This window comes from Lycorma delicatula, chromosome 1 (genome assembly GCF_047948215.1).
Source record: "Lycorma delicatula isolate Av1 chromosome 1, ASM4794821v1, whole genome shotgun sequence".
Classification (NCBI taxonomy): Eukaryota; Metazoa; Arthropoda; class Insecta; order Hemiptera; family Fulgoridae; genus Lycorma; species Lycorma delicatula.
In genome coordinates, this window is record NC_134455.1 from 271207232 (window position 1) to 271220303 (window position 13072).

The 13072-nt window shown below is 32.6% G+C and overlaps 1 protein-coding gene across 1 annotated transcript in view; it reads right to left on the reverse strand.

Annotated features, from left to right (window-relative positions):
• The window catches only part of LOC142331607 (protein Asterix), a 34440-nt gene that overhangs the window by 12874 nt on the left and 8494 nt on the right, over positions 1-13072 (reverse strand). Inside the window, exon 2 of the mRNA XM_075377630.1 lies at positions 296-404. Coding sequence (XP_075233745.1) covers positions 296-404 — 109 coding nt within the window. The remainder of the gene's footprint in view (positions 1-295; positions 405-13072) is intronic.

A 13072-nucleotide genomic window follows, 5' to 3' on the forward strand; every position in this document is an offset into this window, starting at 1 on the left:
AATGTAAACTTTTTAACTGGGCATCAATTATGGATAGTGACTTTCTTGGAAATTCAGTCCAATGAATTTGTCTCAAGAAATTTCTAGCAGTTGCTCCTCCGTCATAATTTCCCTCCCAAAAAAATGACTACAATAATCCACACTCTTATAATTAACTATCATTATTTATTTTTTCAACCATTGACATCTCACTTGCTAAGTTAATTAGTGAAACGCATTGAAAATAAATATATATGAATAGTTCATCGCACACCTACATGTAAAATTAAATATAAAACAGATATTAAATGCTTACCCTCATCATTAATCCACACATACTAAAAATCATACCGAGTATATTCATATAATCTGGAGTTAAATCTTCACCAGGAGATGCTTGCATGTTTGTAACAGGAGGCTTGTACCTGTGAAAAAAAGATTGTTTAAAATATTACCCCAAATGACATCAGTTTTATTAATTGAGGGAGGTATTCTTATTTGGACAATTTTATGTGACAGGGAACAATCCCACAAAGTTCAAGTTCAGTATATGCTAGGATGAGCCACATGTTTACCTATCTGGGAAATAATTATTATTGTAGGCCAAGCAATATTCTCTTTTTCTTTTTATTAACTGGAGTTCTTTTCTTTTTATTAACAACAAAAGAATGACAATTTTTATTTTCTTTAAAACAAGAAGAGCCAACTGCCTGTTAGCAGCTGGGTCCTAATTTTAAGAAATGCAACAAGAAACTGAGCCAAATTGTTTACTGTTTTCACAAGTCTATTTTTAGGAGTGTTTAATGAAGCTAGTAGTTTAACAATATGGATAGTAGAAAAAAGTAATTTCAAGAGATATGTGATGGTTTTGTAAATTATATTTTTAATACTCATGAAGAATTTCATCAGTTGCTGACCATGCAGAGATATTAAAAGAGAGGAGTAAAGAATTTGATGATTCTTTTCTTAATAATAATGAAAGTGAAAAATCAGATTCAATTGAGGATATTGTGGAAGAACTGTTTGAAATAGAAATTGTAGAAGCAACTTGTGAGATTACTGAAAGCTTCAAAAGTAATTTATATGGCAAGAAAAAAGATGACTGTAGAGGTAAAAGGAAATAACAAAATTAGTCTCAATCAAATTTCAGGAAAACTATGGTTACATATTTTCTACAGAAAAAAGTAAACAAGAAAAAATATGTGGAATACAAATGTACACATGGATTAAAAAAGTAATATAAAAATGTCTGTAGTAGGGCAGGAAATGTCTGATGAATATTGGGCTCTTAAAAATTACAATGTGTAGACATATCTTTTCCACTTTGTAACAGATGTGCTTATGAAGAGGAAATATGTTAAAAATGAATAAACATAATACACAAGAGTATACAAACATAAAATTATAGTAATCTGCCATTAACTGTTCAAACACCACACATTTCCACCAAAAGAGTTAATACTCCACTCTCAAAGTGAGGAATTATAAATGATAAAAGAGGGATTAGTGGAAAACATAAGATAATTCCAGAGTTTGTAAATTCTGTTATTACCTTCATTAATACTTTACCTTAATACTCTCGCATTTCAGGTGAGAAAACATTAATAAGTATCTGCATCTGTAAACAATATTAATAAATATTTGTTGTTTCTCCTGATGAAAATACTTCAGAGCAAAACTTTTATCAGGATGATCCTTCACATAGTGGCCCTGGATATGTGAAGCTAAAAACCTTACTGAACTGTAGCTATCCTATTTTTAATTTGAATTTTTTTTTTGATCATTTTACAAACATAATAAAAATCAGCAAAGCAATGAACTAAACTATAGAAATTCACATTAAAGAAGACACTACCACTCCAGATGGTAATTTTGTGAAAAAAATCCATTGTTACTTTAAGCAATGCGTGCAGATCTTCACCACAATGCATAGAGAAATTGAAGTCTCTTGGAAAACATAAAGAAGCAATGCAAGTAATTAAAAAATTATCATACATACAAAGGCAAACTACCAATTAAAATAATGAAGAATGTCCCTTTGACACAGTAAACAAGAAAATAATCCACTCAGTAACTAACTTTGAATCTCTAAATGAATGATTTTCCCTGACTAATTCTATAACATGGAAGTAAAAATTACATTGGTTGTGCTTAAGATTGTAAATTCAGAGAAAAGAAACAAGAGTGGAGAGTATTCTGACAGGTGGAGATTGTGACTGTAGAAGGCGTTGTGATGATAGATGACACAATGTCCAAAATTCCAGTCAAAATCTTACTAATTATCTTCAACATGCAATTGGGTAGAAAGAAAATACACAATTTGTAGTTACAGAATGAATTGACTATAAAAGAAGCAATAAAATAATCAAATTTAGGTGAATTTCAATGGATCATGTAGCATAGATAAGAAAAATATAAAAGAAATCCATAATGTTAAAAAATTCAAAAAGGAGCAAATTTCAGTTATGATCATTACTTAATTAAAAAATTGTCCTCTAAAATCATAAAAGGGCATATCAAAGAGTAATTAAACACAGAAAAACTAAAATTAGACTGGTATAAACTCCAACTGAAATAGACTACATTATAATAAACTGAAACAAACACAGGAAAAACTTAAATATAAAACACCAAAGACTTTTATCAAATGTTTAAACTGAAATTAAAAAGAACGAAACTTCCAACCTCTGCTTAAAAAATAAAGAAAGGAAAATTAATGTAAGAAAATTTTGATTGGTTAAATATTTTGAAAATTGTGAGAAACTTAAAAAAACTACTTTTCAGAACCTGAAACCAAACTCAAAACTCAGAGCACCAATCGGACAACAAATTATAAAAATAATTAAATCCATAAAACCGAACAAATCCTCAGGAAAAGACTGATAACAGTAAACTTCTCAAATTAGCAAATGAAAAATGGTTGGTCACACATGATGAACTAAAGAAATTGCTTGCAAAAATATGGAATGAAGAGATTTTGAAGAATAGCAAATTGCACCGACATCCATTACAGAAATATGGAAACAGAATGGTCGATGGAAATGTCATTCATTGCATTTATATTGGTGACATCCTGACGGAGGCCAAGCCGTTATCTGAGAGATGTTATTCAGTCTGTGGGTACAAAAAATAACCTCTTAAAGCCCATCAGGGCTACGTACAGAGGAGTGGCATGGCGACACGAATCATCATATGGCGGAATCTTCCCCTTCAGGGTCAGGATGATAATTATAAAGGCATTTCCCAACAATCAGTAACATATAACATACTCTCAAAAGTCCTCCAAATAAGAACAGAAGATCATATAGGTAAACAACTTTGAAGAATATCAGAGTGGTTTTAGGAAGGGTCAATCCTGCCCAGAACAATTTGTGTAAAATCTGCAATTAAAAGCAGAATCACAAAGTGCAAAGGACATGCAATAGATTTTGAGACTTCAAAAAACATATAATTCTGTAGATCGAAAATCGATAATCCAAATTTTAACTGAGATAAGAGTCTATGACAAAATTAAAAACATAATTAATCACAAATATTTATTAAAAAATGTCATTTATGGATAAAATATTGGATCCTTTTGAAATAAAAACTGGGGTAAAACAAGGAGAATGGTCTGTCTCTAATCCTATTCAATTGTGTTTAAGTAAACTAATCAAAGAAACAAGAAAAATCCTAAAAGAGAAGCAGAAACCACTAGACTTGTAAGTAAAAAAGGTAGATTGAAAATAAATTGTTTTGTCTGCTGATCTTGCCATAATTGTAAATGATTTTGATATATAGAAAATACAATTAGAAATCTTAAAGGAAACAACAGAAAGAACATATTTTCAAATATCCTACAAACAACTAAACTAAGAGAATCATATACAGGAAGTGCATGTATGTATAAATGTTTAGAAACAACATACAAAATCTACATTTTCCAAGAAAAACAGATCAAAAAGAGGTAAACCTAGAACAGAAAACAAAAGTGAGCTCAAAGTAAAAGAATGAAAAAATATTGGACAAAAACTGATGAATGTACACAGTATAATATACAGAAAATCTAGTAAAAAGAACATTGTCCAACACTTTAAATTAAATAGAAAAGGATACATGTTTAACAACTAACACCAAGAAATTGAGAATGAAAATAATGAAGAAAGAAAATATCAGTTGCAGGAAAATTAAATGTATACTTTTTACTACCAGAGGAAACAAGAAATCTCAAGGAAGACATCAGGTGATCAAAAATTTACCCAGAACTTACTACGTACTAACATACGATTTAGAAAAAACTTTTAACTCTTCCTAAACCGATGACCAACATCTTTTACAAACATTAACTATGATTGCACAGCTGTGGTATACACAAGAAAAACAAATGAAGGATACTGATTTTTGTGGATGGAAAGTAAAGCAGGAAGGAGTGCTCAGAATTAGGAATAAAAAGGTTTAGTGAAACCAGCTTCTTATCAGAGAAAATTGAGCACCTGACACTATGTATTGACTCATTCAGAAGTAAAAATCATGGTAGACACAACAAAATCTGAAAAAGGTTCTTGAAAAATCTGTAATTAACTGCAAGGCTGAGTTAAATAAACAAAAGTTAACAAACTAAAAACAACACTATAATCCAAAAAAAAAAAAAAATTAATTTTTAGACAACATGTCAAGGTGTTGGTAACAAGGGCATTCACAAACGAATAAGAAACAAGTGTGCTGTCAGTCAAAAGAATAGTTATTTTCATCCGGCCTTATGGTCCTTATGCCAGACGGGAAGCCGATGCAAAATGTTAAGCCAGCTGACATTGAGTCAGTAATGCACTATTTCATTTCCATCAGATGGTAAGCCACTCCAGGGCTCTTTTTTAAGAGAGTAGAGTAGTTAATTCTGAAAGTTTCAATGCAGTAATAGATTCTGATAAGAAAAAAAAAAATGATCCTCTATGATGACTAACATTTTAACAAATATGACTTTTTACAGAATTAGTTTTATACTGATCATAGTAAGTCTAAGTCTAATTTATTTACTAAATTTTTAACAATTTCTTTTTTTTTGTACTTCGTTAGATTATGCTGTATTATACAAAACTGAAAATTTATTACAACTTACAGTATTGCTTTTTTTAATAAATGAAACACAAGATAATTTTCAAATCTTTTTTTCTTAAGTTCTCTAGTTTATATTAATATTAATAACTTAAAAAAATAAATAAATGTTTTCAAGTTTTGCCTAAAAGTTAACAAAATACGATTAAAAAACAACAAAGAAGCAGCTTGATTTCAGCAAACTTAGCTAATTCAAAGTTTAAATTTTTCAATGAAGAATTAAGCCATAATAAAAGTTTTACTACATAACTTGCAAAAATATAGGAAAATTACATGTTGTACTTAACATAAGTAAAGCAACAAAATAAAAATTCATTATTTAAAAAATTTTTATGTAATTTTTAATACAAATAATGCTTCATTATAACTTGATTATCTCAAATTCAGTGAACTTAGGTCAGTTCCTTGTTTAAGAAATAGTAATTTTTGGTCTTCTTTACATTCATTTTTATACCAATAATTATGTGTGCACCGCATAATTTTATTTAAGTAAAATATGGTTACCTAATTAAGCTCACTTAAAACCTAATATTATATTAGTAATATTACATGCTTCTGTCCTCATATATTTACTCTGACACCACTATTTCATCATGTTTAACGAATTAAACAGAACCTCATATTAATCATCATTTACACATAAATCAAAACTACAACTTTTTTTATGACAAACTGAACCAAACCAAGTGCTTTTTGTTGTTTAGTTTCCATTTACAGAGTTTTTGCTGACTGCATTTTGGAATTAAGTAAACATACTTGTGATGAGGTCAAAACTGTATTTGATGTGTATTAGGTTTATTCATTAAGCGCACTAGTATCATGCTTTAATAGGTGTTTTTTTCTATATACAGTGATTGTATTATAATTCAAAGAGTAATTTGTAAATATTATTATTCATTAACAAACGTTTTTTACAATATAACATATAATTAACAATGGGATAAAGAAGACTAGATCAGGATCAGGTCATGAAAAGAAGATAGAGAATGGTAGCGATGGAGAAGAAGGTACCAATAATACAGAGTGTCCCGTATAAAACGCAACCCATCAATCATTCATCCATGAAATTTCAAAAGTCAAGCTCACTCCCCTACTCGTTACTGAAATGGACTCGTCCAACATCTGAACATCGCGGCGACGCAGTAAAACACTACCGATAGTAACAACAATGATATCATAACGTTCAGTGTATTGCTAGAGACAAGATGGTGTTTTCGCTAAATGAATGTGTTTTCATTGTCGAGTCGTACTTCAGTACGAAATCAGTGGTTGCAGTGCAAGATTTGTTTCGCCATAAGTACCCAGATAAACCAGCTACAAACTAAACATCAGTATTAAGGTTAGTTGCAAAATTTAGAGAGACCGGTTCTGTTAATAACAAGGAACACAAAAGATCTGAGTCAGTGTTGAATACAGATACGGTCACTGAAATCAAATACCGATTACTCGCCTCGCCAAATAAACCGATCAGACGTTTGTCAGCGGAAATTAATTTGTCTAAATCAACTGTTCAGTAGAATTTGGAGTGCTGAAAACCCCCACGTTTATCACGAAAAACAATTACACCCGCATTAGTTGGGCGTGTGGTGCGCGATATCGCGGAAGAAAATAATCGGTCCTATTTTTTCGAGTACGCCATTAATTCAGAACGATATCAGGATATTATATTTCAGTTCATTGCACTCTTGGAAGAGGAAGACAGACACTGCTGGCTACAACATCCCACTACGCAGGTTCAGCTTCTGATTTCGTTGAGAAATTCTTTGGTAATCGTGTTATCGGTCGAGGCTTGTGGCCACCAAGATCTCCAGATTTGACTGCGGCGGATTTTTTTCTATCGGATACCTCAAAGAAAAAGCCTACAGCAACAAACCACGAACACTTGAACAATTGAAAGTGAATATTGAACAGGCCACAAACTTTGAAAAAAGTTGCAAGAAACGCTGTAAAAAGAATTGAAGCTTGTATTCAAGAAGATGGCGGCCACTTCCAACATTTACTCTAAATGTAAGGTAATGGATGGTAATAATACAAATTTAATTTACATTTACACGCCTTTTTATTATTTCAATACCTACCAATATAAGGTTGGGTTGCGTTTTATATGGGACACCTGTATATTATAGGCATTGAATACTAAACTAGACTGTATTATATAATGTACAACACACTTGCTGCTGTTTGGCATGTAATAATATAAAAATAAAATAATTGTAGTATAGTAATTAATAATATTAAAATAAGTATACTGGCACAAGAAAACTAAATAAAAACAAATAAAAATTTCAAATTTCTACAGAATGATAATAAAACTTAAAATATGAAAGAATAAAATTAAATTGGAAATTAATGCATTTCAGCAATATGGTAAAATTAAATTTTCTTTGGCAATGTGGGGGGGGGGAGTGTCCTACGCTGAACAAGTGCGCTTGACAACTTTAACTGAAAAGAGTGAATTCAACTGGTTTAGAAGAGCCCCTGGACAAGGGTAAGGATACAAAAAACAGTTTTTTTTCATATATCTTAAGAAATATGTGTCAAATGAAAAAAGTTAAGAACAAATTCTGTTGTCTTTACAAGGTCTACAATCTTTTCCTTTAACACTTTTGTAAAATCAATAGTTTTTGCAAAAAATGAGAAAAGTGCATAAACAATTGTACTTTTTGCCATTTTTTCAAAAGCTTTTCACTGTAAATGTTTGCTCATTTTTGTGAAAGTCATATGTGGTTCCATGACACCAAATCCTGAAAGGCAGATGTGTAGGTGGGGGGCCAAGTGTCCCATACAGAGGTAAGTTGGCAAAAACAGTTTTTTCCATATACATCGGATAAAACAAAAAAGTGTTAAAGTAAAAAATTGCAGAGCTTGAAAGGACAAACAAAATTTTTTATAATTTTTTTTTACTCGACATATTTCTCGATATACAGAAAAAAAATTTTACAACTTTACCCCTGCCCAGGGGGCCTGTGGTTCCCACTTACGTGTCTGCTCTCCAGGATTTGGTATCAGTGAACCACATAGGACTCCATGCAAACTGCAGACATTTCCAGTGGGAACTTTTTGAAAAAATGGATTTTTGGTAATTAAAGGTAAAAATCGAATAATTTTTTTTCCCATTTTTTGCAATAACTATTAATTTCTCAAGAATGAGCTAAAGGAAAAAGTTGTAGAGTTTAGAATGAGAAATACAATTTGTTTTAAATGTTTTTTCATTCATCGGATATTTCTTGAATATACAGAAAAGTCCATGACTTTCCTCAACCAATCCACTGGAATTGCATGAATTTCTGCTCAGATGAAATCTTCTAGTTCCTGTATTGTGTGAGATCATTTGGCATAAAACTTCTGTTTCAAATTGTCCCACAGCATAAAATCACTGCTGATAAATCAAGCGAACGGGGAGGCCATACAACGTTTCCAAAACAAGAGATAACATTTTGGGGAAAATTTCTCATACAACTGCCATGGAATTTCATGCTGTATGGGCAGTAGCGCCATCCTGTTGGAACCACATTAGGTATGTGTCGACACGACCCGAGAAAGTTCATTATGGAAACATGTTTGCAACAGCACCACATATTGATCTGATTTAACTGTAACAGATGGACCATTAGAATTCTCAAAAAATACGGCCCAATCACTCCAAATACACTAAAACTACAACATACAGTACTTTTTCACGTGGCTTTTCGTACAACATCTGTGGGTTCTCTGCGGAAAATATTAATCAAAATGTATTCGTAGAGCTGCTGCACTACTTGCAATTTATAGGGATGGAACATTAAATCCTCATGTAAGATGCGCCCAACGGTTCTTTGGGTTTAGTGCAAGGTGACTGAGTGGCGACCAGCAGAACACTGAAACATTTCTGCCACTCTTTGTACATTTTCCAGGGTTCGCACAGTTCAAGGGCAACCAGACGGCTTCTTGTTGACAATGGACGCATTACAGTTGAAATGTCTTCAATATTGTTACGCATGTGGGAACCTTTCCATTCCTTCCAATTTCTAAATGTCGTCGAAAAATTTGTTGGTTTACAATTGCAAGAACGCTTCCACTACACAAAGGCGATGCTCTTTCGACCAATACTGCATAATGAATGAAGGGTTTTAACTGTTTTAGTCAGCTATATGTGTTTCTCCCCCACCTTCACAGATGTTGGTGTGGCACGACTTTTATATTGTATAATTGTTTTTGCTCCATCCAGTAGCAAACTATTCACCGATTGGTGAATAGTTTGGTACCTCCTGCGAAGGATATGGTGGCCCTCGGCCATTTAAAAACTGCAGAAAAGAGAATGCACTGCAAATGAATTACATACAATGCAAAGTTACTTCAGTGATCGGGATGTTTTGCTTCATGAAGCCAGGCATGAGGTAGGCAAGATGCTTTCCAAGGGGTGTCCCCAGGGCAGTGTGTCGGGTGTCCTTTGTTATGGGTGGTGGAGTTCAATTCTCTTCTGCAGCTGAGGTTGCCTAGCAGGTGTCGCATTGTGGCTTATGCTGATGATGGGCTCCTGCTGGTTGAAGGATGCTTGTGAAGGGAGGCTGAGTTCCTAGCCACTCAGGCTTGCAGGAGACTTGAGCTGTGGGGTCATCAACATAAGATGACTTTCAGCCCAAAGAAGATCACTATGATCCTCCTCAAAAGCCATTTGGCAGTGAGGCAGCAGGTTCATATTTCGATGGTAGGCCAGCACATAAAATACATTCAGGCTCAAAAGTACCTCAGAGTATTTCTCGATGAGAAAATGCAATTCAAAAAGCATCTTTACTACGTTGCTGAGAAGACCTCTTGTGCCTTCTTTGGTATTCAGCAGGTGGTCAATCCTGATTGGGGCCTTTAAGACCATGAATATCCTGTATAAGGGTGTCTGTGAGGCAATTATGCTATATGCGGTACCTGTATAGGCAGAGAGGCTAAGTTTAAAAGCTATAAGGACATATTGTTGAGGGCTCAACACCTTATACTTTTAATGGTAGTGGGTGGTTACCATACGATTTCCTGGGAGGCGATCTTAGTGATTGCGAGCGTGAAACTGACAGACTTTGATTACATCAGAGCGGCAACAGGGTAATGTAACTAAGACGTTAGGAGAGTACAACTTCTGACAAAGTTCAGGAAATTAAACAACGTGGTAATGCTTTGTGGCAGGCCAAATGGGATGCGGCAGAGGGCAGGTGTTATACGCATGGTCTGTTTCCAGATGTTAGTTTGCAGGGCACCTCTTGGGTACGTCCGAATAAGTGACGCAGTATGGTGCTTTCCGAGTCAGGCTACAGAGGTTCGGTCTGGTGGACTCAGGAATGTGTTCGTAATGCAAACAATTGGATGATGTACATCATATTCTGTATGTATGTTCAAAGTATGAATTGATACACACGAAGACTATCTATTGGCTTGATATTATCAGGTCAGCACTGGATATCTGTATCAATTGGCAAAACCAGGCCAAATTGATAACAGTTGAGAATTTTATACACTATTTTGCAAAATAAAGGATTGCCGAGAGCATTTCAGGTGCTGCCTGAACCTTCCCACATTCTTCTTTTGTTTGTTTTGTAATTGGCAAGTTTTAAGTTTTTGTTGTAGGTTTGTTTTGTTATAACTGCGTGTAGAACTCACTCTTTTGCCACCACAACTATCGCATGGTGGGTGTCTTCCCTACAGGCTCAGGATATGTTGGATGAATCATCAGCTTAACAGCTATGATATATAATATCATATCATTATATATATTTGATATCACTGTCAAATGATACAAAGCACCACAAAATTAGAAACATGGCATTAAACATTAAAGAGAACTTGACTGGTCAAAGTCAAAAATCGTGATTTTTTTTCTCCTACAATTCGATGAGGGCACAGATGTAAGAAACTATGCTCAAACTACAGTTTATGTACTGTATATATTTTAAAGAGCATTATTTATTCTGTGAAAAGCTATCAACACAAACTACTATCAATGAAATATTCAAAAAGATGGATCACTTCTTTGGAAAAAATGGACTGGACTAGAAACATTGTGCTGGCTACTGATAGTGTTCAAACTATGACAGGAAAATATGGAGGTGTAGTCACCAACTAAAACCGGTAACTGAAATAACCCTCACTCACTGCAGCATCCACAGAGAAGCTTTAACAGTAAAACGGATGCCTAGACAATTTAAATATGTATTCCAGGAAGCCATCAAGATGATCAATTTTGTAAATATCAGGCTTTATAACTCTCATTTATTTTTGAAACTGTGTTCCGAAATGGGCAATGACTGCATTCAGTTACTAATACAGACAGAGAAGAATGTTACAGACAGAGAATGGTTTTGTAAATAAAAAATGTTACATAAGTTATTTGAGCTGTATTCAATGGTGGAAGTCTTCCTAATGGATACCGATTTTGAATTGCGTGATCAACTAATAGTAGAACGATGGATCATAATTTTCAGATATTTTCAATAACTTTAATTTAAGTTTGCAAGGTGAAACAACAAATCGATTTTCAATAGACAACAAAATAAAGGCATTTATAAAAAAAAGTCAAATGATAAAGAACAGTGTTTCAAACAAAAACCGGTAGTATTTCCTAATTTTTTGAAAATTTTGTTACTGTAACAAAACCGAAATGAAAGATAATCTTATCAGTAATATAAAATAAAATTGCCTAATACTCGCTGAAATTTTTGAAGAATTAAAAAAAAAGACTATTCTGAATTCCTATGAATAAGAAACACTTTATTGGATATCATTCCTGAAACCCTAACAACAAAACAGAATCTTTGGTAGAGTTACCTTGCAATGGAGGTTTGAAAATGGAATATACGAAATTAGAATTATATGAATTTTGGCTTAAGAATAAAAATGAATATCCGTCACTATCCAGAAAAACTCTATTATTTGTAAGCATGAAAATGAATATCCATCACTATCCAGAAAAACACTATTTTTTTTTAATTCCATGTTTTTACCCACATATCTTTCTGAACCTGGATTTTCTGCAATGGTGACAGTTAAAAATAAATTTTTTAATAAATTGAAACTTGAACCAAATTTACACTTAAAACTAAGTTCAATTGAACCACTTGTTTCAAGCATCTAGCACCACCCTTCTCAAACTTTTACTCAAGAATATTGTAATCAGTGATATATATATATATAATCAATTTTTTTTGTATGTACACCAAATAAATCAACATTTCTTTTTTTTTACTAAAAACAATAATTTTTTTTTTATTTAATTTTTATTGTCGTCTTAACATACATTTGTCAAAGGAATTTCCTACACATTTCATCGCATCAACGTATCAGCTTTATCAGGGAATGAAAATTATCCACATTACGTTTCATCTGCCTTACATACAAAAAACCCATAACATCACACCACAACATTAAATTATGTATTTACAAGAAGCACGCAAGCAAATTGTCATTTTATTCAATCTAAGTTTAGGCCTGAACTGAATAAAATTGTATTAATCTTATCTTTTATTGCCAGTGCAGAAAACATGTTATCAAATTCAAAATATACTTGTTCATTTATGAGTTTTAAACCAGCGATTTTTTATTTTTATATATTTGTAAACTTTTCCACGCAATTATATTACAGCCTTTATTACAAGCTTTTCTTATCTTCATAATTTTATCACTTACATTATATTCATGTCCCATGTTTAAAATATAACATGCATAATTCGACCTTTCTGGCTGATATAACATATAGCAGCTATACGTTGTGTACTTAAAACAGTATAGTAATTATTAAACTACTGTTTCTTATTTCTACACCGCTACTGAAATTCTTATTATTAATATTATTCACTAGTGAAATTATTCTTAGTTCCATCCTGATGTAAACAAAGAGACATCATGAAACATTTTCTAATTAACTCCTCTAACAATAGTGAATGATATGAACATTGCACACTCAAGTTCCAGGATTAGAGCTAGTGTCATCAAAACCATTTTATTAATAGCTTTTAACATAAACAAACAATTTGTATAGTTG